At 41.9% G+C, this 23,491-nt stretch overlaps 4 protein-coding genes across 4 annotated transcripts; 1 reads left to right on the top strand and 3 right to left on the bottom strand.

Moving 5' to 3' along the window:
• Positions 1-8,997: 8,997 nt before the first annotated feature.
• Positions 8,998-14,011, bottom strand: LOC145711739 (serine/threonine-protein kinase 36-like). Its single transcript, XM_081789429.1, is given in 12 exon segments — positions 8,998-9,373; positions 9,417-9,761; positions 9,804-9,972; positions 10,023-10,317; positions 10,361-10,512; positions 10,639-10,869; positions 10,914-11,123; positions 11,189-11,508; positions 11,724-12,921; positions 13,137-13,235; positions 13,238-13,663; positions 13,717-14,011. Coding segments are annotated over 12 exon segments (3,834 nt in total). The 5' UTR covers positions 13,886-14,011; the 3' UTR covers positions 8,998-9,153.
• A 322-nt stretch (positions 14,012-14,333) lies between these two features.
• On the top strand, positions 14,334-15,064 carry LOC145695477 (uncharacterized). Its single transcript, XM_081772461.1, has 3 exons — positions 14,334-14,623; positions 14,665-14,765; positions 14,897-15,064. Exons 1-3 carry the CDS (start codon positions 14,494-14,496, stop codon positions 14,993-14,995), a joined length of 330 nt encoding a protein of 109 aa, XP_081628587.1. The 5' UTR covers positions 14,334-14,493; the 3' UTR covers positions 14,996-15,064.
• LOC145695476 (ATP-dependent (S)-NAD(P)H-hydrate dehydratase-like) lies at positions 14,678-18,655 on the bottom strand. The gene is made up of 7 exons (XM_081772459.1): positions 18,363-18,655; positions 18,078-18,319; positions 17,766-18,037; positions 17,393-17,721; positions 15,818-16,341; positions 15,391-15,693; positions 14,678-15,243 (listed from the first exon to the last, which is right to left on the bottom strand). Exons 1-4 carry the CDS (start codon positions 18,390-18,392, stop codon positions 17,654-17,656), a joined length of 612 nt encoding a protein of 203 aa, XP_081628585.1. The 5' UTR covers positions 18,393-18,655; the 3' UTR covers positions 14,678-15,243; positions 15,391-15,693; positions 15,818-16,341; positions 17,393-17,653.
• Positions 18,656-18,779: 124 nt separating this feature from the next.
• Positions 18,780-23,363, bottom strand: LOC145695475 (acid ceramidase-like). The gene is made up of 5 exons (XM_081772458.1): positions 22,632-23,363; positions 21,992-22,437; positions 21,594-21,906; positions 20,467-20,631; positions 18,780-20,423 (listed from the first exon to the last, which is right to left on the bottom strand). The coding sequence occupies exons 1-5, from the start codon at positions 22,722-22,724 to the stop codon at positions 20,235-20,237; spliced, it is 1,206 nt and encodes a 401-aa protein (XP_081628584.1). The 5' UTR covers positions 22,725-23,363; the 3' UTR covers positions 18,780-20,234.
• Between the last annotated feature and the right edge of the window lie 128 nt (positions 23,364-23,491).

The following is a 23,491-nucleotide window of genomic DNA, read 5'->3' as shown; positions in this document are numbered from 1 at the left end:
AATTTTGGGTCAATCTGGCTCGTGAAAACTGACCATCTTTTCATTTTGAGAAGAATATCGTGAAATGATTTTCGGAAAAATGTCGGATCAATTTGGTAATACCAAGTTGACAAGACAAATTTAAACCAACGTAGAACCAAATTGACGTAAATATTTGGCCGTGAAATAAATTTTTTGTATTGCTTGAGGCGTTGTTCCCTAAGGATATCACTGTGACCTTCCATGGGTCGCAAACGAGCATCTTTTTCGCCTTTCTTTTTCATATTTCAGTTTCAAAGTCAGGAAGAAAAACAAGAACATTTTTACGCATCGGATGATTTGGAAATTTTTTCAGCAATTCTGTTTCGATAGATGCCTGTAAGATTGTCTTGGAGCAGTTTTTAAACTTACAGGGTAAATCATAAAAAGCGCAAACAGTCTTTAGCTCGGGGACAGTTAGTTCGTACAACGTTCGCTCTTTTTGCACTCTAAAGACCGCAAAAAAAAGAAGTTGTCCGTTTCTCGATTTACGCCAATTTGGATATTCTCTACGAATAGTTTCCTTCACTTTTATCTGAAGTTTCGCCCTTGATTCCTCAAGATCAAAGTCCTGATTCATTTTAAAAAGAATAAATAAAAGTGAGTCTCTTGTTAATTCGTTTAGTTTGATAAATATACCATTTTCAACATAAGTCTCCTCTATGTCGTCTGTATTTTTCCATTTATCATTTAGATGTTCAAAAAAGTCAAGATCATGATTTTCCATTTTAATTAAAATTGACATGTTTTCCAAATTATTTTCCACTGTAAATTTAGCAATTTTACGCTCGACAACGGAATCATCAGATCTTTCCCTTCTTCGTTTTAGAGCAACTAGCGGATCAATTTCGGGCAATTTATCATACGATGTCAAATTAACAGAAAGCTCAGAATCAGAACTTGATTTCTCGGAATCAAGCACAATATCTGATCCATTTCCTACTTGATTCAAATCAGGTTCTTGATTACGATAAATTTTCGGTAATGGCATTTCTATCAAAAGAGTCGAAGAGGATGAAACATTTTCTGGTTCTAAAGAAGAACTAGACCGCTCCCGATAAGGTTCCGATTGTAATGACTGATCTGACATTTCAGAGGATAAAGGTTCATGCGCTTTTTCCGATTCTATTTCTGTAGAGAAATCTTCATCAAACCGACCGAGGGAATCCCTCGAAAAAAGACAGTTTTCAGAAAAAATTTCAAAAAGCTCGAGATCATTTTCTTGTGGTTTTGTCACAGTCTTCGGGTATTTTACAACATCATTATTCGTCTCTAAAATTGAATTTCGCTCAGAATAGCTTTTTATATGCTCTGCATGTCGCCTAAATTCGTCCTTATCATTTTTAACAGTGTACCATAGACCACTCGGGGATTTAAACGTTACTTCATAGGGACCCAAAAAGGGAGGGAATTTTTCGCGGAAATTTTTTATAAGAACTTTATCGCCTAAATCATATTCTTTGAAACGGGGATTATCAAATTTGATCATTCTTTTTTGCTTTTCTTGTTCAATTTTCGCACGAATTTTCTCAAAGTCAACGTCGATTTTATCTCCGTATGTTCGCCAATAAGGGTCTTGGAAATGATGACTGATTTTTACACCAGTTTCTACACAAAATGGGGTTGTTCCGAGCACTGTATGTAAACTACTGTTTATTTCATGAACAATTTCAAACAGAAAAATATCCCAATTCACCCAGTTTGAACGAGCCCTGAGCCTGGCTTTTATGGTTCGATTGACGTTTTCAACTTGCCCGTTAGATTGGGGATGACGCGGGGGAATATAATGCACACCAATTTTATTTTCTTTCAAAAATTTTTCAATCAAAACGTGTTCCTTCGCGTTATCTAAAACCATATATTTTGGAAATTTAGGATTTCTAAATAATACGCTACGGAATTTCTGCAGTAAATGATCCGATTTTTTAGAAGACAAGGGCTCCGCATAAACTTTCTTGCTGAAACCGTCAATAACCACCATTACATATTTATGACCAAAATCAGTTTCTTGAAGTGGGCCGATCAAATCGAAGTACAAAATTTCAAATGGGCCGCTTGGTGTTTCAGATTTACCTAAAGGGGGTTTATTTGGTTGTAGATTTGGTTTTGAAATTTGACATTTGTGACATGATTTGATAAAGCTCGCGACTGTATTTTTTAATCCCGGCCAAAAATACTTTCTAGAAATTTTTTCGGCTGTAATATCGATTCCAAAATGAGAGTGATCATGATATTCGCTGCAAATTGTTTCTGTCAATGCCTCGGGGACGCAAAATCTTTTTTGATGGGCTGGAGAGTTTATAGCTAGTTCCCCGGTCTCAAGGATTTCAAGGTCAGGTCTACGTAAAAAGAATGGGTAAAGCTCACTTGGTGGGTTTTTTGGCCATCTATCAATACTAACAAAACGTCTAACTTGTGATAGTACTCGGTCAGATTTTTGGAATTCTACAAATGATTCAGGGGTGAACCTTATTTGATTGATTGAACAATTTAATGTATTACGACTAAGGCAATCACTTATTTTCATCTGATGAGTTTTTCTTTGTTCAATTCGAAATGAAAAGCCCTGAAGCTCCGTAAACCATCTTTGAATTTTTAAATTACTTGTCTTAAAGGATTGAGCGTATTTCACACAAGAATTATCAGTAATCCAAAGAAAATCGACATAAGCAAGATAAGCCCTCCATCGTTCCATACATGTTTTTCCACTATAAAGCTCTTTTTCCAATGTTCCGTATTTCTGTTGTGCCGGCGTGAAATTAAGCGAGTGATAAGCTATCGGTTGCAAGCAATTATGCGAATGATGGTGATTTTTATTCCGCTCCGCGCAAAGATAAAGAACTCCACCGAGACTATGATTAGATGCGTCAGTCTCAAGTACAAAAACACCGTTATTTAGTGGGGGGATTTTGAGCTCAAGGGTGTTTTGGCAGATGATACTTTTGAGCTTTTCGAGTGCAATTGTCGCCTCTTTTGTCCAACAAAATGAACCTCTGTACGTTTTTGAAATTTCTACTCCCAGGGGTGCAAAATTTTTAATAAATTTTCTGTGCTGCGAAAGAAGGCCAAAAAGTGATTGTGCCTCCTCACGATTTCTTGGAATAGAAAGATTTTTAACCGCCTCGATCTTGTCCTGTGATGGCCGTATTCTTCCGTTAAAAATTTCAAAACCCAAAATGCATGCTTTTCGCTCAAAGAAACTCGCTTTGTCAATATTAATTCGTAAATTATTTTGATCTAAAATTTGAAAAAATTTACATAAATTGGCTAGGTGTTCTTCTTCTGTTCTTGAATGGACCACTAAATCATCAAGATATGCGCAAATTTGAGTTTTTGGCGTGTCTCGTAAAATAACATCCATACATTTTGCGAAATGAATAGGGGCATTTTTAAGACCCATTGGAAGTCTTTTCCAAGTAAATTGTCCGTCTTCAGTCGAAAAAGCTAGTTTTTCTCGCGATTTCTCATCCACGAGGCACTGATGAAATCCTTTACGCAAATCCACGCAAGAAAAATAAGGCTATTCTCTAAAAATCCTAAAACGTCCTCAATTTGTTGCAGCGGGTGATGCTGCTGAAGCGTGAATGAATTTAATTTCCTGTAATCTATACACAATCTGAATGTACCATTTCGTTTTCTTACGAGTAACGCGGGGCTATTATAGGGTGAATTTACTCGCATTATTATGTCTTGCCCAAGGTAGGAGGTAAGAGTACCGGTCATTACTCCCCGCAAGGCATACGGCGTTCTGTACATATTGCTACAAATCGGGCGATCAGTCTCAAGTTCAATCGAAAATTTTTCAAGGTTCGAGACAGGCAAATCGTCGTCCTCGTCTTGAAACAAATGAGTATAAATGCCGAGAAGATCGAAAAATCTTGGCTTATTGCTCTCCGATAAATTGCCTATTTTTAATCGTGAAAGAAGAAAATCAAGATCCTTTTTAGAGGGCTTTATGCACGCGATTTCAGCTATTTCTGCAAGTTTTGCGAAGGCCGTGCCAGCGGGAATTTTTATTGTCGAATTAAGAGGGTTTATGACAAGAACTCGAAAAAATGGATTTTCTGGATCAACTCTTTGAAATGATTCTATTAATTCGAGCTTGGAATTTCTAAGCTGACTTTTTTCTAAAAAAAGATTCATTGATCTATTCAAATGAGGAATTTTCAAATCGATTATTTGCTCACTTTTGCCTCTGAATGTGAAATTTTGTTCAGAAACGGCATAAAAACTGTCATGCTCAATGTTATTAATTTTTGGGCTTTTTGATGAATTATTACATAAATTCGCCATTCGCTCGATAGGACCAGATTTAACAAGACGATTACGATGAAGATTGATCATTAATTCATTAGATTTGAGTGCTTCCGAACCGAGAATCGCCTCACAATTGTCATTTACAATGTAAAATCGTGATTTACCCCATTTTTCCGTTTTAACATGAAAATCACATTCAACAAAACCAAGAATTTCAATACTTCCTCCACCATAATTTTTAGCAAAAATATCAGGGGCTTGAATTTTAACATTATCGGGAATAAATGATTTGGGCAAAAGATTAAGTTGGGAACCTGAATCGACGAGCATTTTTATTTTCTTTGAAAAAATTGTCATTTCTACAAAATATTGTAATCCAATGCGAAAAATTGAACAAGTTCTTGGAACTGGTGCCTGACCAGGGCTTTCAGTTCCATTTACTCGTTTTTTGAAGTTTCTTCTCCCTCGACCCGAGCAGCTCTGTAAATTCTATCGGGATTATCGGGACAGGCCGTTTTCATGTGGCCTTTTTTCTGACAAAAATGACAGGTTATAAAGGGGCAATGCGATCTAAAATGAGTGTCTGTGTTACAAAATCCACAAAATCGTCGTGGCCTTTGCCGATCTGAGTTTGGCGCGCCCAAATTTCGACTTTGAAAATTCCGTTGCTGGTTATTTTGGCGCGTCAAACTCTGATCGTTACGGCGATCAACTTCCAATTTTGCAATTGTTGCCGTTAGTTTTTCAATTTGATCATGTAGCGCACATGCCCGTTTTTCCGCCGCCTCCTCTGATTTTTTCTGTTCAGTTTTCAATTGAGCAATTTGATCCTCAAAGGACATTGTCGATTTCGAAATTAAGTCAGAAGTCGACTGGAAGAACGAGCCCAGTTTCGCGTCAATTTCGATTTGGGCAATTTTGGGGACAGTCTCATTTCGTTTTCTTTTGTCAAGAAATTTGGATATTTCCTCGGGGGTTTTTTCAAGCATACACTGATCGCGAAGAAAATTCTGCAGTTCGGGCGTTAGCGATTTTCTAAATTGCGCGTCGATAATGTATTCTCTCGCATCTGGTTTCTGCGTAATCTTCTCCGCGACCGTTTTAACACGTGACAAAAAAATCTCGAACTTTTCATTATTCTCGCTCTTACGAGCGAGATTTTCCATTTTCTCTTTGTTTCGAAGGATCTTTTCCTCGGGCGATTCGTCGCCAAAAACAGAAGTCAAAAAAGACAATTTTTCCTCAGCTGATTCAAATCCATAAAGATCTTCCCCGTATTCCCTAAGAAATTCTGGCTCGCATGAATTATAAACAAAAGAACTTGAAAGGCGCGAAAATTGAGCCTCGAGGTCCTCTTTGTTTTCGGGTTTATTTTCCGCGAGAGATTTATCAAAAATCCATTTTGCTCGCTGTAATTTGTCTTTAATTGTAGAGTTAATCAAATTAAATTCGAAATTTCTCATTCCTAATCTAATCATCTGATTTGGGGAAACCGAAAAAAGCGCATGACTCTTGTACAGTACCTCTTCAGGAGTTGGAGTCACCATGATACGGAAGCGGCTGTCCTGCAGGAATTTTGCTCTCTAATCTTTTACTCTAGAATGCCAAGCGAAAATAACGAGAATCAAATTTGAAATTTGCGTGGTTTTATTTGTGATTTGAATGCCGGAAAAAGGCGCGACGCGGGGTTAAATAGCAGCGAGATTCAATCAGTGTTTTTGAACAAGCGATTGTTTTTGAAAAACAATTTTTCTTTTGAAAACAAGGAAGAGAGCCCGTGGCTTTCTCTGACGGTTTTTCTAGCGGGAAATCCTTTCGGATCGATTTCTTTTCGGATGATAAGCTGGTCGAACTTGCCAAGCAAGTTATTTTCGAAGGATTCTGGAGCCGGCGCCGCGCGTGACGAGATAAAACGCAAATTAATTTTTTTCATAATAAAAAGCAGAAAATAATAACAGCCACTAAAACTTCTCACTATGTGACCGTAGAAGTGACTGTTAATTAAGATTGAAATATATAAAAAAAGGGATGAGAAAAGTAAAAGAATATGTACAAAATTTAACAAATAAATTGAATAAAATTTGGTCAGGATTTTATAAAATAAATTTATCAAAATTGAAATCATAGAAGAAGCAAATTCCAAGGAACATACCCGGGGGAAGTTACTGTCGCGGTTCGCACCGTATCTTCTCTTACGGATGAGCTAGTTTGCGACAAGCGGACGCACTGACAGAGAGTTTGTCCGACCCCACGGCACCGAGATGATACGACGGTTTATCGGCTCGTTGGAGTAGTTGTTGTTGAAGAAGGTGTTGACGGCTATCTTGTTGTAGAAGTTGAATCGTATGAACTGTCAATAATCGAACTTTTAAAATCGCAAAGCAATGATAAGAAATATCAATAAATAGATTAAACATGCGGTTTTGCGAATTGCATATTTTTGATGAATGGACGTCAGATCGCACTAGAATAGTCAGAAACGAATTAAGATTTTTTCCAAAGTATGCGTACATACACATTAATCCTAGACTGAATAAACCCTTAATTAGTTTCCGACCCGTTGATTATGATGAGAGCATATGAGCATTCCAATGATAAAAGTAGAAATCGTAAAGAGATGACATGATGATAAGACAATTTTGGGTCAATCTGGCTCGTGAAAACTGACCATCTTTTCATTTTGAGAAGAATATCGTGAAATGATTTTCGGAAAAATGTCGGATCAATTTGGTAATACCAAGTTGACAAGACAAATTTAAACCAACGTAGAACCAAATTGACGTAAATATTTGGCCGTGAAATAAATTTTTGTATTGCTTGAGGCGTTGTTCCCTAAGGATATCATGATTCAACGAGCCTATAGTTATAATATTTTCTTCTGGATCACGAAGTTTGGCGAATTCTTGCAATCGAAGATGAATGTCTTCAACCTTTTGACGGAAGTTTTCTTTATTTCCGACTTTCATTTAGCGTTACCTTGTAGTCTAAACACTTCATCAGTTTTTTCAAATCAACGTCCATCGACTCAAATGGCAGTCCAAGCCTCTTCAGCTCAAAGTGAATGAGAGTGTTTTCGAATGAAATATTTGATGATTTCAGCCCGGTGTGTTCACTGAAAATAACTCGAACACGGCTCGAAAAAGAAATCGGATCTTCGTTTTCAAGGGGCGTTACAACTGGAAGGTAATCGAATCTCAACTTAATATTGTCTGTCTTTAACGATGATGATTTTTTGAGAACCTCCATTCGTAAGTTCGCGAATGAAACAAGAAGCAGCCAGGCTTGATTTGTTCCTTTGGAACAGGTTCCCGTTCTCCAGCCCTCAAATGAAACTGCAACTGGCTGCACAGGAACTAAACAAAAAGTAAAGGAAGCAGAATAAGGGCATGCAGACAGCACACGAAAAACGAATGTGAAAAAATATAAATTATAGAGTATAAGTTATACTTAGGGATTCTCACGGAAAAACTGCGCGCGGCTTGGCGCCAGTCACCCGAAATGGTGGAAAACTAATTTGTTCTTTTTGACATTATTTCAGTGAGAAATACTTTTATAATACCTCAAAAATGAGCTAACTAGGGCCTTCGCGCGAATATTATGATATTTACCTCTTGGAATGAAAGCGCCAGGCTTAAATTGAAGCAAACTTTTCCCATTAGTAACAGCTCCTTCGGGAAACATAATTAACTGAGGAAGAGGCTGCTCAGTCTTGACTCGTTTGTTGATTTCGTGAACAGTAGCTGAGCGTGAGTCGCGGTTTTCTCGGTCGAGATAGATTGCGCCACACGCTGTCGTTAGTGGACCGATAAGGAAAGTCTTTTTCAATCCATAGTGAGAGACTAGACTTGGTGATAGTCCTGTGATTAGCCCATGGTGAGCTAGAAAAATGGAATCTTGCATCAAAGAGTGTGGAGCTAGAACAATGATGGGCGCCTCTTGGCGGGAAGCCGGGCTGCCTCTGTGCTTTATTGAAATGCCAAGGATAAAAATTTGGAGTCTGGTTATCTATTCAAAGGCTGTTTTAATAAAAATCTGGCGCTTTTAATTCAACACTTAAATAGCCATCCCTTCAACATAGCATTGTAAAGAAAAATCTGGTAGGGTTTTGTGTAGTAACCAGACGAATCGAGTATTGCTGTAATTATTAACTGGAAAGGGCATGTCAGGGCAATTACTTATCGCGGTCTCTTTCTTACTCTATCGACTTTTATTGAAATAAGAGACCGTTCCAATCGCACGAAATGGTATCAAAGTGAAACAAGCGATGAAGAACTACAATATTTTTCATTCATTTGTTCCTAAATCTTACTTGTAATCGTCTGTACCAAGTCCATTCGATTTCAAAATGAAGTGGATAGGGAGCCTTTTCTGTTCTATCTTCTTCGTCTAGAATTCTTTCTATCGCTTTTATCTTTTTCTGATATTTGTTCATTTTTCATTAAAAAATATTTTTGTGAAAATGAATTATTTCCGGCCTGGAAACGGACGACTTTGGAAAAAGAGCTCAAGGAATGCGAAATGCGTCGATTTCGATAGTTTTGAAAGCGAATGCGAATGTGGTTTTTACAGAGAATGCTTTTCTTGAACGAAAAACGGCAAAAAAAAAATTGATTTTTCGTCCAAATTTCGACTTCCGCCTGTTTTATTGGTAAATTACTCTGCCAGTCAGATTGAAGTCTTATTTTGAACTTTCGAATGCGGAAAAAATCCTTTGAATTTGAGATAAAAGCTTTTATTTATGAAAATAGAATATATTTGTGAAAAAATATAAAATCATATATTTACATATTCGGCAGACTGAACAAACAAAGGCACAGCAGGAAACAACTTTCAGGGAAGTAATGGTTGGTTTTTTGGAATACAACGAGGCGGCAAAAGTCACGGGCGGAGGATTTGAACAATTCGCAGGATCTGGGCATGGAATTTCTGGTTTCGTGGCAGGTCGGAGGAGGAGGCGCCGGCGTTGCGCTCCGCCAGTGTGTGCAGCTGCGAGAGCAGGCCGATCGCCACAAGGTGGCTACGAATTGATGTGAACGTGCACAACTTGCGCAGCACGCGTTGGATCAGTGGCTGGAGGACGGCGGGGGAAGGTTCAGAGCTTAAAAATTGCTAAAGCATGAAATCATTCTATCTCTTCTTACATGATGAGTTTGTTTATTCTCTGGAAAACAGCGGCCTTCTTCATCTTCAAGATGAACTCTTCTCCGTGCTGAGGAATGTGTGAGAGAGCTTCGAGCGCTTGCAGCCGAAGTTTGGGGTTTTTCGAATCGATTTGGCGAACCAAATTCGTTAAGACTTCATCGAAGTGGGGCGGAACTTTGAAGTAGATCAAATTTGAAAGGAACAGAGTGGCGTTTCTCCTCACATTTTCGTCTGCATCGTTCGAGAGCGCAGAAACTGAATCGTAGAGATCGAGGTTGTCCGCTCCGCGCTGTTTGAGAATGAGCTGCGAGGCGACCAGCGACGCTTTCAGTTTTGTATTTGTGCTAGAAATTTGAAGGAAATTGTTAGGGCTCGAATTTGCTTACCTCCCGAATTGCAAAGACTTCTTCAGAACAGTTGGGTCGGGATCAGAGACGAGTTTCAGCGCTAGCTCGCTTTTCCCCATTAAAAGAAACTGGTGAACGAGGGTGAGCGCGTCCGCGGCAACGACGGGATTGGAGCTCGCGATGGCTGAATTAATCTCGCCGTTGTACTCTATCAAGTATGCAAGTAGATGCACTTTGAGTTTAGCGTTTTAAACAAACCTGGCAAAAGAGCTTGAATATCAGTCGAGTGGATCGGGTTCTGCAGCACTGATCGAGTAATGAAGCCGAGAGCAGCTTCGGAAATCTTGAGATTGTCGTTGTTCTCTTTGAAGTAGCGCAGGATCAGGCTCAAGAAGTCGAAGTGAGTGTAGCACTGTTGAATCGCCGCTTTCGTTGCGTCGTCAAGGTCGAGAGCGAAGACGAGCGAGAGCAGAGTGATGCAGTTTCGCAAAATCTGCTCCGAGGCGGAAGAAGACGCCATGCGAATTTGCTCCTGTGTTTGTTGGCAAAGAAGCTTCGTCGGCTGGTTATTTTCGCTTGGAAAATGAATGGCTCACCTTTGCGATTGTGAGAATGAGGACGGACTCGCTGTCCGCTAAGTACTGGATGCAGCAATACGGCTCTCTGCTGAAAATCGCCATCGAAAGCGAAATCAAATCGCAAAGCCCAGAAGGCGAAAACAAAACCCATTGGATCTTTTGTTCGCCGTCTGAAACAGAAATTCAACTCACGAAATCTTATTATATATTATATAATATATAACTACAGCCGAAAGTTTCGGCCCGAAACGCTAACGAGAGACCCTAGCAAAGGCCCAGACAAAGGTGCAACTTGCCATTGATATGAAGAGCCAGAAGATGTGCAGCTCGATGCCAGAGAAGAGTGAAAATAGGTTCATCAGTGACGATTGAAATTAGGTCCGAGAGCGCGCAGGAGCGAATAGAATGCTCCAGATTTCGGACAACGCCGTCTAAAATGCCCCGAGGCGGGCGATTCACAATGATTGTCAGATCAGCCAAGCAACGAGTGCAAGAGCTTCTAATTTCCTGAATCGGCAAATAGATTTCTAAAATTCGTCAATAAGTCGAGAGAAAGAAAAAACCGTTGAACCTAGCTCGATGGCGGCGATGAGAGCGGCCAGTCCTACAGTAGGCGTTGGCGGACTGGACATCACTTGCCTGAAGATGTCTTTGTACTCGATGTGCTCTGCTGCCAGGAAATTGCCGGCGACGGAAGAAATGAGGACTTCTTTCTCTTTCCGCGCCGCGATGAACATAATGTAGAATCCGATTTCGAACATTTCAAAGAGCGCCTCGTCTTCTTTTCGAACGTTGTTAACAATGATCTTTTCGGTTTAATTTATCCCGTGTTTAATAAAACGCTGCCTAAATCAATTTCGATTTCCTCTTGTCCAGCGATAATCTTCATCAGCAGTCCCAATTCTCCAACAACGGCGACGACTCCTTCCTGTGGAAAGCTACTTCTCAGCATCATCGGATAAAGCAAGTTCAAAGCGCTGCGTAAGCTGCTTGGCTCGTTGAGTTCCTTCTTGAGGAAGTGTTTCCACGCTTGAGTCGAGAACATTTCGCAAATACACTCGTCCGCGATTTGTTCTTTGTCGGAGGAGGCCGTTTGCTCAGTCTCATGCACCGGAAGTCGAAGGATCACGCCCAAGCATTGTAGATATAAGCTTGCATCGCTGTTACTACAAAAAAGCAATTTGGAACTTTTATTATAGACATCGATTCTACTTTACTATTTGCTAATTTTCGATAAATTCCCATTTTTCTACAGGACAATTACTAATACAAATCGAAACGCCACTTGGTTTGAATAACTGCGATTCTACTTCTGCAACAGAAATAAATTAACAATCGCGAAACTCAATCCAAATGTTTTGGCCGTATCTTACGAGTGCACCTTTGAGAAGCGCTCAAGGCGCGATTTAAAATCTTGGCGCAGATTTTTCGTCTGGAAAAGGACTCGAACAAATTGTCCAAATATGGCTGGATGTCTGTCGAATCGTATATCTCGCAAATGACGAGCAAGGTCGTCACTGCCTGAGCCGGAATGTCGCAGTCTTTGTGCAGATTGGGGCTGCAGCTTTCGATAAATGGGTCTAGCAGCGGATGAAGATCATTCACAAAGGTAGAGAATCGACTTAAATCTTCGTCTGCGCTGCTGCCGCCAAGATCTGAAGTCATGAAGGTGCAAGAAAACGCAAAAAGCTCCGATATGACTGCCGCGTTTTCTTCGATTTTGTCTCCTTGCACAAAGAAGCGCAAACGTTGAATCACGCTTTCGAAAAGATGCGTTTCTAGCTCGATTTTGCGGAGAACGTCGATTTCCGCGCCGAGAACTGCCAAATTCGTGAAGGTGCGCAAAACGTAGCACAATTCTTTTCCGTTGACTTTTTCTTTCTCTGGGAACTCGTTCTGTGCGTGCGTGAAGCACTCCAAAAGGCGCTTTTTGAACTCGCAAACGAAATCTCCATCTTGGAGAAGATTAACTGGCGTCGTGAAGCTTTCCACAGCGTCTGGGTTCGTCATTTCCGCCAACTCCTCCCACCTGCTCGTTGTTCCAGCGTCAGCAATTGATTCTTGAAGAGAACGGCTCATTGAGCGCCCAGCTCGGTTTTTGGCGCTTCGAACTCGTTTCGGCGCGTCCACGATTTCGTGTTTGAAATCTCTCGAAATCTGGGTCAGTTCCTTCTCGACAGGCTGGATTGAAGACGCCGTGATTGAGCTCGAGTTGCGTTCTATCTTCGGCAGCTTTACGGACTCTTTGACGCTCGCTTTCAACGAAAAGTTCGTCCTCACGCTCTCTCGTGGCCCAGCAGAGGGGATCGGTGCAACAGGCGGAATATTTTCTCGCTCGGCTTTCTTCTTCCTTTCTTCCATCTGCGCCCGCGCCTTCGCCAGCAGCTTGGAGCCGGGCTTCTTCGCCGAGGCCATTCGCTTCGACTGCTCTTCCTTCTTGCGTAGCTGATCGTCGGACAAGATCTCAGTGAGCGGCTGTTCCGATCTCGAGCCGATTATCTTCACTCCCTGGCGTACAAACGGGTGGTTGAGTAAATGCGGCCAGCCGAGCCGCTTCTTTGGGTCTTTGGTGAGAATTCCTTTGAGTTGGGCTCGGCAACCTGAGTCAGGGCCTGAAAAAACTTGAACGAGAAGCCGCAAGCAGCATAGCGGCTCCGGTAAAATAAGAATAGATTGCGATAATTTTAGCGAAACCGCTCTGCGGCTTCGTTTTCAAAAAAGTCGCTTCAAGGTTTCTCATTCAAGCTCTTTCAGGCCCAAATTCAGGTTTTCAACACAGGTTGCCGAGCCCGGCCTTTGAGGAAACTGGTAAGCTCAGAGGACATGTCGCCCGGCCAGTGGATTTCCTCTTGGATGATGAGAGAAACGAGCTGGAAGATGGAGGTGGTGTAAAAGGCGGCTGCCCGGCGAAGAGCTCGTAGAGAATGCAGCCGAGCGACCAGAGATCGGCCGTGTGGTCGTACGGCTTTTCCTGGACTAGTTCCGGAGCCATGTAGAGCGGCGTCCCCTTTATCGAAGTCAAGACGAAAGTGGCAGAGCCCATAGTTCGCGCAAAGCCGAAATCGCACAGTTTTATTTGGCCGCCCTTACCAATCAAAATGTTCTGTGGCTTCATGTCTCGGTGCAGAATCCGGTTCGAGTGCAGGTAGTAAAGCGCCGAGACCAGCTGGCAGGCAATCGTCTGAATGATCCCTTCGTCCAGCTTCCCATCGTCTTCAAGCACTTGAAAGAGCTCGCCCTCTGCGTGCTCCATCACAACGACCACCTCGTTCTCCGTCTCGAAGCTGTCGTGCATGCAGATTATGTTTGGGTGCTTGATCGCTACATTAATCAATAATTTTTTCCTTCAAAAAGAAGCGCACTAGATAGCTTACTTTTCATAATTTCGAGTTCACGTTTAAGATTGTTGATCTCCTTTTCGCTTCTGCCCGTCTTAGAGATGAACTTCAAGGCGACGGATTGACCAGTGTAGCGCAGACGACCACGGTAGACCCGTCCGAAGCTGCCTTCTCCAATCAGGTCCAGCACTTTATATCTCTCCATTTTGAGTCTAAAAGGAATCGGGCTTAGTTAAAGCCAAGTCCTGTGTAGAAAACTTGAGTTAGAGGCTGAAACATCTCCTGCGTGGCTTTTCTTTAGAGATCATTCAGACCTTGACTCAGGTTTTCTACACAGGTTGTCGAGTCCAGTTCAGCAGTTCGCAGAAAGACTGTATAGATGAATAGATGAGATAGGTGTGAAATAATATTCTTTCGTCACAATTTGTTGTTGATACAAGCGGTGATACATAATGAGCTAGTTGGCCTGTGTAAGGATTGACCACTCCTTGATCTCACAGCTGTGGTCATGCAGAATGCCGCGCCCTGGCCAAACATGACTGAAAAACGACTATAAAGGTAAGTCAGCCCCTTTGATTTCTCACGATCGAAACTAGTGAGAACATGAAGGTTTTTCAGGTAAGACAAAAGCGAAACTGATACTGTAACTCGGAAATTGCAGGCCTGACTCTCTTCGCCGTGGCACAAGCCTGTTCCACGACTTGCGGCTGCCCGAGCGGCTTCTCACCCAAAAACGGACCGGAAGGCACAATCTGCTACAAACGCTACATCACGGCGAAAAAGTACGAGTCGGCGAAGGCCCACTGCCAGAAAATGGATATGTTCCTGCCTCGAATCAACAGTGATGCGGAGCTTGAGTTCTACACCAGCATCACCGGCAAATCGAGCTGGGTCCAGGCCGAAAAGAGAAGAGGAAACCCTGGAACTCTGGTGAAATGGAGAGGTACCACCTATCGCGAGAAAACTCTCACCAAATATTTTAAGACTGGAAGGGAAACATTCTTCGAAACCAGGAGTGGTACAACGACCCAGAGGAAAAGGACAAGGATGAACCTTCTAAGGACGACGTCTGGGGATACATGAAGGTAGCCTTCTTAATTACCGATTCCGGTCCTCGGAAATCCTCTATTAGAGGATAATTAATAATTATAATTATTCCTTTATCGAAAGAATACGTTTTAATTTTTCAAAAATGACACTATATCTTTCTTTCAAGAGCGGATCAGTTTGGGGAGCTACTCAAAACGCAACTCGCCCGTACGTCTGCGAGATCAACATCCAAGACTGCATTGACGACGCGCTCAAGAACATGTAAACGGAGCCCCGCAGCGAAAAGTGCTCTCTTCATTTAATTCTTCGCAAATCTCAATAAAACACATTTGTTTTTGAATATGTAAAGGTCTCAGGTGATAAAGGTAGAAACGGGAGTTTTTTCAGAAAGAGTCTAATTCATTATTGCTTTAAAATCGATGATATTCTTGATCGACGTTCCACTTGGCGAGTAAATGTTCAATTTTACGAGTTCTTTTCCGAAGTTGAAATTGACAGCATCTTGCCCATGAACTCGTTTCTAGGGTGGGCAAAATTCGTCGGCCTACTAGTCATAACCTATAAATCGACAATTTGGTCTGTACTTTTCGGGTCGAGAAATCTCAGTCGGTCCAATTCCCAACACTCACATCCAGCCCCATTAATTTTGCCTACCCTAGCCTTGAAGTGTCTCTTTTTCAGTTTTGAAAAGTATGCTGAATCGGTTGAAGCTTTCGGGATCGTCGTCCACGAATCGCTCTCGTTTCTCACGGAGAATCTCTTCTATTGTTGTCTGGACGAGAACCTCGAGTAGATTCAGGTCCTTTTCGGTTTTGAGAAAGAAGACGATGAACATATATGGAGGTCCAGTCGATTTCCAATGCGAGCGAATCTCCAAGGTTCTTTCTCCGAAATGACGACTTTTTCTTGCCGCTTTGAGAAAGTGAAAGATTCTGTGGTTGAACAAGCACTGCAGTTCCGAATCTACAAAATACGTTCGAAAGAAGAATCAGAAGTGACGCAATTCAGGGCCTAGCCGTTTTAAATTTCAAGGTAAGCGGCGCTTACTAAGCGCGTTCTTTATAAATTAAGAAATTAGTACACCTACCTTGGAAAAAAAACGCGGCCTTCTTGAGTTTTTTGCGCATGACAGTATTAGCAGCCTCCTCGACGAAGCCACTGTCTGTTGCTGTCAGTTTCGGAGCCAAAGACATCTCTTTTTCGAATCGGATTGGAGGGAGGAGCCATGCGTCTCAATATCTCCAAACATTTCGTCGCTTTCACGGAATTTCGACATCCACTCAATGAAATCGAATTCTTTCGCGTTTTCTTTCGAGCTTATCAAAACGCTTGTTCGGTCGGTGCCATACGGAAGTTTCGCCATCTCCAGGCAGATCTTCATTTCCGACTTCGTCTTCCTTTCTTCGCTCTTTGCAATGTCAAAGATCGCCCTCTTCACCGATCGTCGAAGGAAACTCTGCTCGAAAGCTAAAAGATTAGTTTTCTTCTCCGGCGCTAGAATGGTCCATTTTTCTTTGCCAAGAAGAATCGTTTTGATGCGCACATGAGGAGATTCCTCAACAAGGACTAACTTGAATAGAAGCTGCTGGAACATATTCTCGTAGTAGACGTCTGAAAACACCTTTACCAAAAGCTGATCATGGACTACGTAAGACATTTTCTTTTTGTTTCTGACTAAATCGAGTGCGCTCTTTTCAATGGTGAGCTTCGTTTTTCTCTACCTTGGATTGCTCAAAATATAGCTTTTTAGGTACTAAAAAATAGTACTTCTTGGGGGCACAGAAATTATTTTTTTTCCGGATTTCGAACTTTCGTCGTCAAAAGTATATCATACCCAAAAAAGATCTCTGTACGTTCTTTGGTGCAAAAGTTGATTTTTTTTGCGTGCCACCCTACACATAAGACTATTAGGGAGACACTTAATTGTGCCGCCCTGCGCCGCCTTGCGCCGCCCTGTGCCGCCCAGCCTCACCGGGTTTGAAGATTTTTGGTCTTTCAAAGGCCACAATTTAAGCTTTTATGTCAACTTAGTTATTCTCACTTATTTATATAGTCAAAAAGTTAAAATAAGTAAAACCTATAATTCAGGGTGCCAGTAGCGTAGTTCTCAATCAAATTCAGATCTTGCATAAAATCACTAATTTATTGAGCACGCGACGGGCCAAAGGCCCTTACGCGTGCATTTTCTGGTAGAGAACTCATTGGGTTGGCGGGGCCCAACTCTCGCTCTTGTTCAGGACTCTTTCCTAGGTCATGGTTGTGTCGAATGAGAGTCGATTGGTTCCGGACCGGGCGACGCTGGGCGGCGCAGGGCGGCGCAGGGCGGCACAATTCAGTACCCCCCGACTATTATGATAAGGGTTTGTTATTTCTGGAACTGCCCCTGAGTTCTAGGTTCCACTATTAGGAGTTCCTAATTTGAGACAGAAAATTTGGCCCAAAGGGCTCTTAGGCCTTGGATGACTGTTGGTGATCCAAAATGTAAGTCGCCTTGGATGAATCACCAAAGGCCGAGCCATTTTATATCTCTAGAATCTGAGCTTGTGGTTAGGGTTAGGAACTCTTTTAGGGGGGTTAGTCCCGTGAGCGTAGACCTCTGGGTAAGAATTAGTTAGGAACAGCTCGAAAGATAACCCCAGAGCCTACTCCAAATGCTCTTTACCTTTGAATCGAAAGGCAACCTCTGTGACGCATTTGAGGGTGAACTTTCCTGCGATAGTTTTCTTTTTAGTTTTCTCTTTGACGCTAATTCGTTCTACGGGCTTTTGCTCTTGCAAGGATTGAGCCTTTGCTTGGGCTCTTGTTTTTCTCATTTGGAGAATCAATGACTGATTTTTTAAAGATAAACAAACTCTAGAGAAATATTTTTTGCACATTTCTGCTCGAAGTGGCGAATGCAAGAAACCGATATTAGCAAAATTATTTATTCTTCCGGAATATTTTGCTTTATCAGTAGCGGCAGTTCCTCGATGATAGTTTGAGCAGACATTCCTTAAAACAGATATGAATAACTTTCCTGTTAGACTTTTCACTACCGTATGACTTCTTTTCGAAGGCAATCTTCGAAGCTTTTTTTAGATAGTAACTTGCTGCCCAAGAAGCAGCGACAGTCGGTTGATCAAGATTTTTCTTCAACGCCCAGTAAAGAAAAAGTCCAGTAAGACCGCAGAGTACATCACCTTGGCCGCCGCATCTTCTTGGGCTGCCCGTTTGAGCACATTTCAGCGAGACTTCGCTATTTGAGATGCTGTCCTCTTCTCCTTTGAGCAGAACTGTGCATGAAAGCGCCTTACTCAACTCTTCAGCCCTTCGAAAGATTTAAGAAAGACAAAAGTAACGAAACGAACTTCGAATCTGCAGACAGACTTGCAAGTTCACAAAGTCGTTTGAATTCGGGCAAATTCGGCGTCAAAATCACGTTTTCTTTTCCTTTCAAGATGTGTGGGTTTTTCTCGAGCACGAAGATGCCGTCCGCGTCCAGAACCATCGGAAGCCGTGATTTTTCGATGATTCGAGCGACTTTGGAAATTGCCGAAGGATCTCGACCGAGACCAGGACCAATAATTAACACGTGAAGACGGGAAAACCACTTTCGAAGAGATTTTAGACACTAAATGCTTGAAAATGCTCACCTCAGAGCAGTCGTAAGACGGAACTACCATCAATTCTGGCGAGTAACCTGTTTTCCGTTTTCTTCCGCTTCCACAAAAACTTAACGCAAAAAAAACGCGAGAAAACTTATATTCCCTTTCATTTGATTGGAACAGCAGCTTCGGGGGGAAGTGAATACTGAGCAAAGATCGCCCCCTACTTCTCGGGTCGGTTCTTGCCTACTGCAGTCAGGAGTGGCAGTTTATAGGGGTTAGAGCGGCCCCACCCATTGGCCATGGTCTAAAGTAAGCAGCTGTCCTGAATTCGAATTCTTAATGATGCAATTTAACTTTTTCCGACCCAGGCCCTGCTCTTAGCGCTGAAATAGCGGCGAAATAGGGAGCGCCCGTGTAGAGCTCGCACCCGCCAATGACTCCTATTCTGCCCATTTCGCCCTTGTGGAGCTGAAACGTCATTTTCGGAATAATCCTGCTCTCTAGCCTGGAGACATTCATTCTTGAATATTTGTCAACGTCGATATATTTATTTGGAACTGAAGTGGAGATCTGAAGAAAAGAGGAGAACAAGTAAACACAGGAGAGAGGAAAACAGCTACTGCGAAAGAAGTCGCCGGAGTTTCGGAAATATATTTTTTTAGAAGTGGACATCTGGTAGTTTTGTTTTTTTTTGAATGAGTTATAGATAGGGTTTCTATCGGGAAAATAGAACTCGGTCTTTTTTCTTGAAATTTATGTGTTTATATCAGTTTTTTGTGCTGATAACGAATCTGCCATTTAAAAAATGATAAGAGCCACGCGTGGTGGTGCTCGCACGGAGGGGCGCGCGCCCTTGGTTCGCTTGGAGTAAATCACCAAAATTCATGCTTTTTTGGGGAAATTTCATATCTATGGGTAATTTTTGATGGAGATTTAGGATGGCTTGTTTATTTTTATCGATATTGAAGTTATTTAGCAGAAAAAAACATATGAATATGAAAATTTATGAAAGTTTCCTCTTCGAAAGTGGAGTGGGTCGAGCTGGGATCTAAATCGTCGGAGAATCTTTCATTTTTTCTGTCCATAGTGACGAGTCTCTTTAGATCTGTCAATCTCTTCTTGAGAAGCAATTCCATGCTCGACAAGTTTTTGTTCGACTTCAGGAAGTGTTAATTTCATAATTTACATAGTACAAATGTAATGAGTTCCGGAAATCCCTAGATTTCATATCGAACCACTAGGTTTTGTCACCTTATGCAAAAAGGTTCGAACCTAACACGGGGAGCAATGTCAACAGAGTCCGAGCGCATGGAAAGAGCCCTAGTTAGCGCGCGCCCGGGGCATCACTCTCAGTCATCCGGTGGTTTTGGAAGGTTCCGCTTTTTGCCCCCTCATGAAAATTTAACAGAATATCAAGTGCGCTTTGTTTAACAAAATATATGAAAATCAGAGTTCTACGAGTTTATTTAGATACTGAAAAGGAAGAAAAACTCATTTTTGCAGCGCTTTCACCGCGTAATGCACTAGCGCGCCGTCAGTTCTACCCATTCTTCCGCTGGTTTCGGTTGGTTCCTTGTGTCCCCCCCTTACGAAATTTTGATAGACTAAAGAAAAACGTCAGTTCTTTGACATATCAAAAAATCAGAGTTTTAAAACTTTATTTAGACGTATTAAGAGTGATTTTCCCGCAAATTGAAGGGATTTCTTCGCTTTTTCGACAAAAAATGCAAATTTTAAGGGCAAATTATGAATCAGCGTCATCAAAATGACTATATCAAAATGTTTTTTACTGAAAATCTATTCAAAGTAAGGAATAAGGGATCGAACATTTTATAGGAAAAGCGCCGCGCCGCGCGCCGCCTTCCCGATAGAAACCCTAGTTATAGACTATAACTTATAGGATGGAAATGAGTGATATCACCAAGGAGTGCAGGGAAAGGGGCATTCTCGCACGAAAGACTCGATGCTCCCTTCTTGAATGTCGATCAGACTCGTGTAAACAGTCAACATGTTTAAACTGGGCTTAGTTGACAAAACGTCGAAAAGCGCTTCTTTCGTAATGAAATTTTCGCCAGAGGCATTTTCGGAAGAAAGCTCGGAAATGCACTGAAATTAAAATCTTTGAAAGGAAATGAATGAAGAGCGAAACCTTGAGCGCGGGGTGACGGCGATCGTCGAAAAATGGCGGCTCTTGAGAAGGATCGTAGTTGGTTTGAAGGAGGAACCAGCTGCTCGATTTGGAAGGATCGCTTTCTTCGCCGATTTTGACCGTTTGGGATACGTCTTCTCGGTCCCGCACGATTATTTCTCCAAGCTAAAAGGCAGTTCAGTTACCGCGCTCGGCAAGCTGAGTCCTCTCGGAAAACCTTAGGGTTCTGAAGAGCTTGCGGCTCCTGCAGAATAAAAATAAATATCAAAAAAGATAGCTAGCTCAAATTTTCAACATAGATTTCAACACAGACAGTCCCTTGACGGGGCCCCGTCTCTGGCTTGGGCCAAGCCTTGGCAACCTGACTCTAAAACCTGATTTAGGACTTAAAAGGTAGAATTACGCGTAGTGGTGTAGAACAGTTCTTAGAAACTTAATTTTTGCCAAAATTAGGTTTTCAATTCATTTTGAGATTCTGACAGGGCCGCTACGCGACTTGGACTTTGAGAAAGCCGCCAGGCGGCCTAGGTTCAACAAATCGAAATCCGATGCCCGGAAAACCCGATATCGGATCGGATATTTATCGGGTTTTGTCGGGTATTTTTCACCCTACAAAACCCGATCCTGAAAATTTCAAAACCCGACGTAGGATCGGGTTTTTGTCGGATTTTGTCGGAAATTCGTCGGGGTTTTCTTGCCTTTTCAGCCAATCACAGTCTGTCTAAATAGCCTCTCTTGCCCTTTTGTACTCAAAATGCAATCGAAATAAATGAGAACTGCCTCCAGAACCGGGAAAAGGCAGAGGACGAGCTCTTATAGATAAGGTTTTGACCTTCTTTTACCTTGATTTTTAATTTTTGCTTGTAATAAACCCGACGAAAATCCGACAAAAACCCGATAAAAACCCGATTTCCGACCCGACAAAAACCCGATAAAATCCAACAAAACCCGATCCGATTTTTCAGGCCTCTAAAAACCCGATAAAACCCGATCTTGGTTTCGGGCGATTTTGTTGAACCTAGCAGGCGGCCTTTCAGTTTCCCTCTTTCAGACTGACTCCGGATAAGTACACAGGTTGCCAAGCCAAAGAGAAGAAACTAAAAAGCGTGCTCGATTTCTTTACTTACGGGGCGTTCTCCACTGGCGAGAACGAAATAAACTGGCGAAACCATTTCCGCTGTCTTCAGAAGATCTTGCGCGCATCGGAAGTCGTCGCATTTCTCAAAAAGATCTCGAGTGAGGAAGCCGAGCCAGTTCGCCGAGTGTTTTCCAAGAATCCACTCAAGGATGCCCACCCAGCCGCCATCTATATTGAATCGCTCGTTGATCGTCAAGGAGAACTTTTGTTTTTTCACGGCGGTGAAGATTCCTACGTAGCCGATGAATGAGGCAGACGAAAATTGGAGTTCGCCATTTTTCAGGAAATCCAAATGGATAAGACTTAAGCAATTTCAATAGTTTCGAACAGCTATTTTTTAATCTTTGCAGATTCATATTGATGAATGCTGGGGTTTTATTATTTTACCTAGGTCTGAGAGCCTCGGTTAGTGACCAGGTCATGTTTTTGAAGTCGAAACCCAGAAAGAGACCGAAATCCATGTTTCTCGCGTGGTGGACTCCGCCGCTTCCGTTCTTCGCTACGACACTGGTGCAGGCAGAAAAGGCTTCGTAGAAAATGTTGAAAAGGACGATGTCCCCGAAAGGAAGGCCAGCTCCCTGCGAAAGACTGCTCATCTCGTCGACGTAATTCTGTGGAAGCGTCTCGGCCAGCTCGGGAAGCTTCTCACGGACGAAGGGGACGATTTTCGCGTCGATCTTGTCGGCGAGAACGACGACGTCATTGACCGCCGCATGGAGCTCCTTCGAGTAAGTCTTCGCTAGTTCGCTCCAGCGCTCAATCGGGGCCAGATCGAGATTAATTTCTGCCGATTTGGGGCGCCACAGAACCCGCTTTTCAGGATACGATCCAGCCTGAAACGCTCTTAAAGGCTATCGAATAGGTTTATCCAGATATAAGCTCGGCAACCTGACTAGAAAACCACAGGCTTTCTTCTTTAAAAAACCGCTTAACGGCATTGAAGATCTTTCAAACCCTGACTTAATTTTTCTACACAGGTTGCTTAAGCGCAGAACCAGCTCAAGTAAATTTCAATCCATAAAATAACCTGGCATTTTTCATGAAAAGGTCCGGAAGGTGCGAATTGGAGTTTTTTCGTGAAAACAGAGGAAACGAGGAAGAGAATCCCCGATATTTTCATTTTTCCTCTTTATTTTTCGCTATTGTCGATTTATCGCCCGTTTTTCAATAAAAATCGCGGCGAATCTCGAAGATTTTGGATAGAAGCCAGTTTATTTTTGTTTCTAAAAGAAGAAAATTTAATCTTCGAACATTAACCGCGTGGGACGAATCCCCGCGTATGAGCGCGGGACGAATTGATCATTTTGATGTCGTTTAAGCGAAAACTGCAATAACTCTCGATCGGGTAATCCGATTTTTCTCAAATTTTCAGAGAATACTAAAAGGCATATGTTCTATTTCTCTATTCTATTAAATTTAGCAATTTGAACTGTTTGAAATTTAAATAAGTATAGGTTCATTCACAAAATTAAAATTTTCAATCATCAAAAATGAATCTTAATTTGACCAAAAACTATCTCATAAGAATAAGCGTCATCGAAAATATACTTTTAGATTTCAGAATAACTAAAACGGACAAATTGGTTCGATTTGACAGTAAAAATCTCAGCGGGCGCTCGAGTAAGCCCACTTTAATCCGCTGTCAGGTGGAACTGAAACGTGATAATGACTCCATATTTGCACAAAATGGTAAAAAGGGATGAATTAAGATACATTTCAATTTTGAGACTTTTGGATATGCGGTTTAGTAATAACGGGCATTCAAAGTCTTAAACGACATCAAAATGATCAATTCGTCCCAAGCGGTTAACTGAGTTTTTTGATAAGCGGCCATTTATAAGAGGAATAATTTGTTCCGAATAATTTTAAGTTGAATGAGTAAGAATT

Source organism: Oikopleura dioica, chromosome 1 (assembly GCF_907165135.1).
Source record: "Oikopleura dioica chromosome 1, OKI2018_I68_1.0, whole genome shotgun sequence".
In the NCBI taxonomy this organism is placed as follows: Eukaryota; Metazoa; Chordata; class Appendicularia; order Copelata; family Oikopleuridae; genus Oikopleura; species Oikopleura dioica.
Note: the sequence above shows the minus strand (reverse complement) of the source record. Positions and strands in the feature narration are given on the sequence as shown.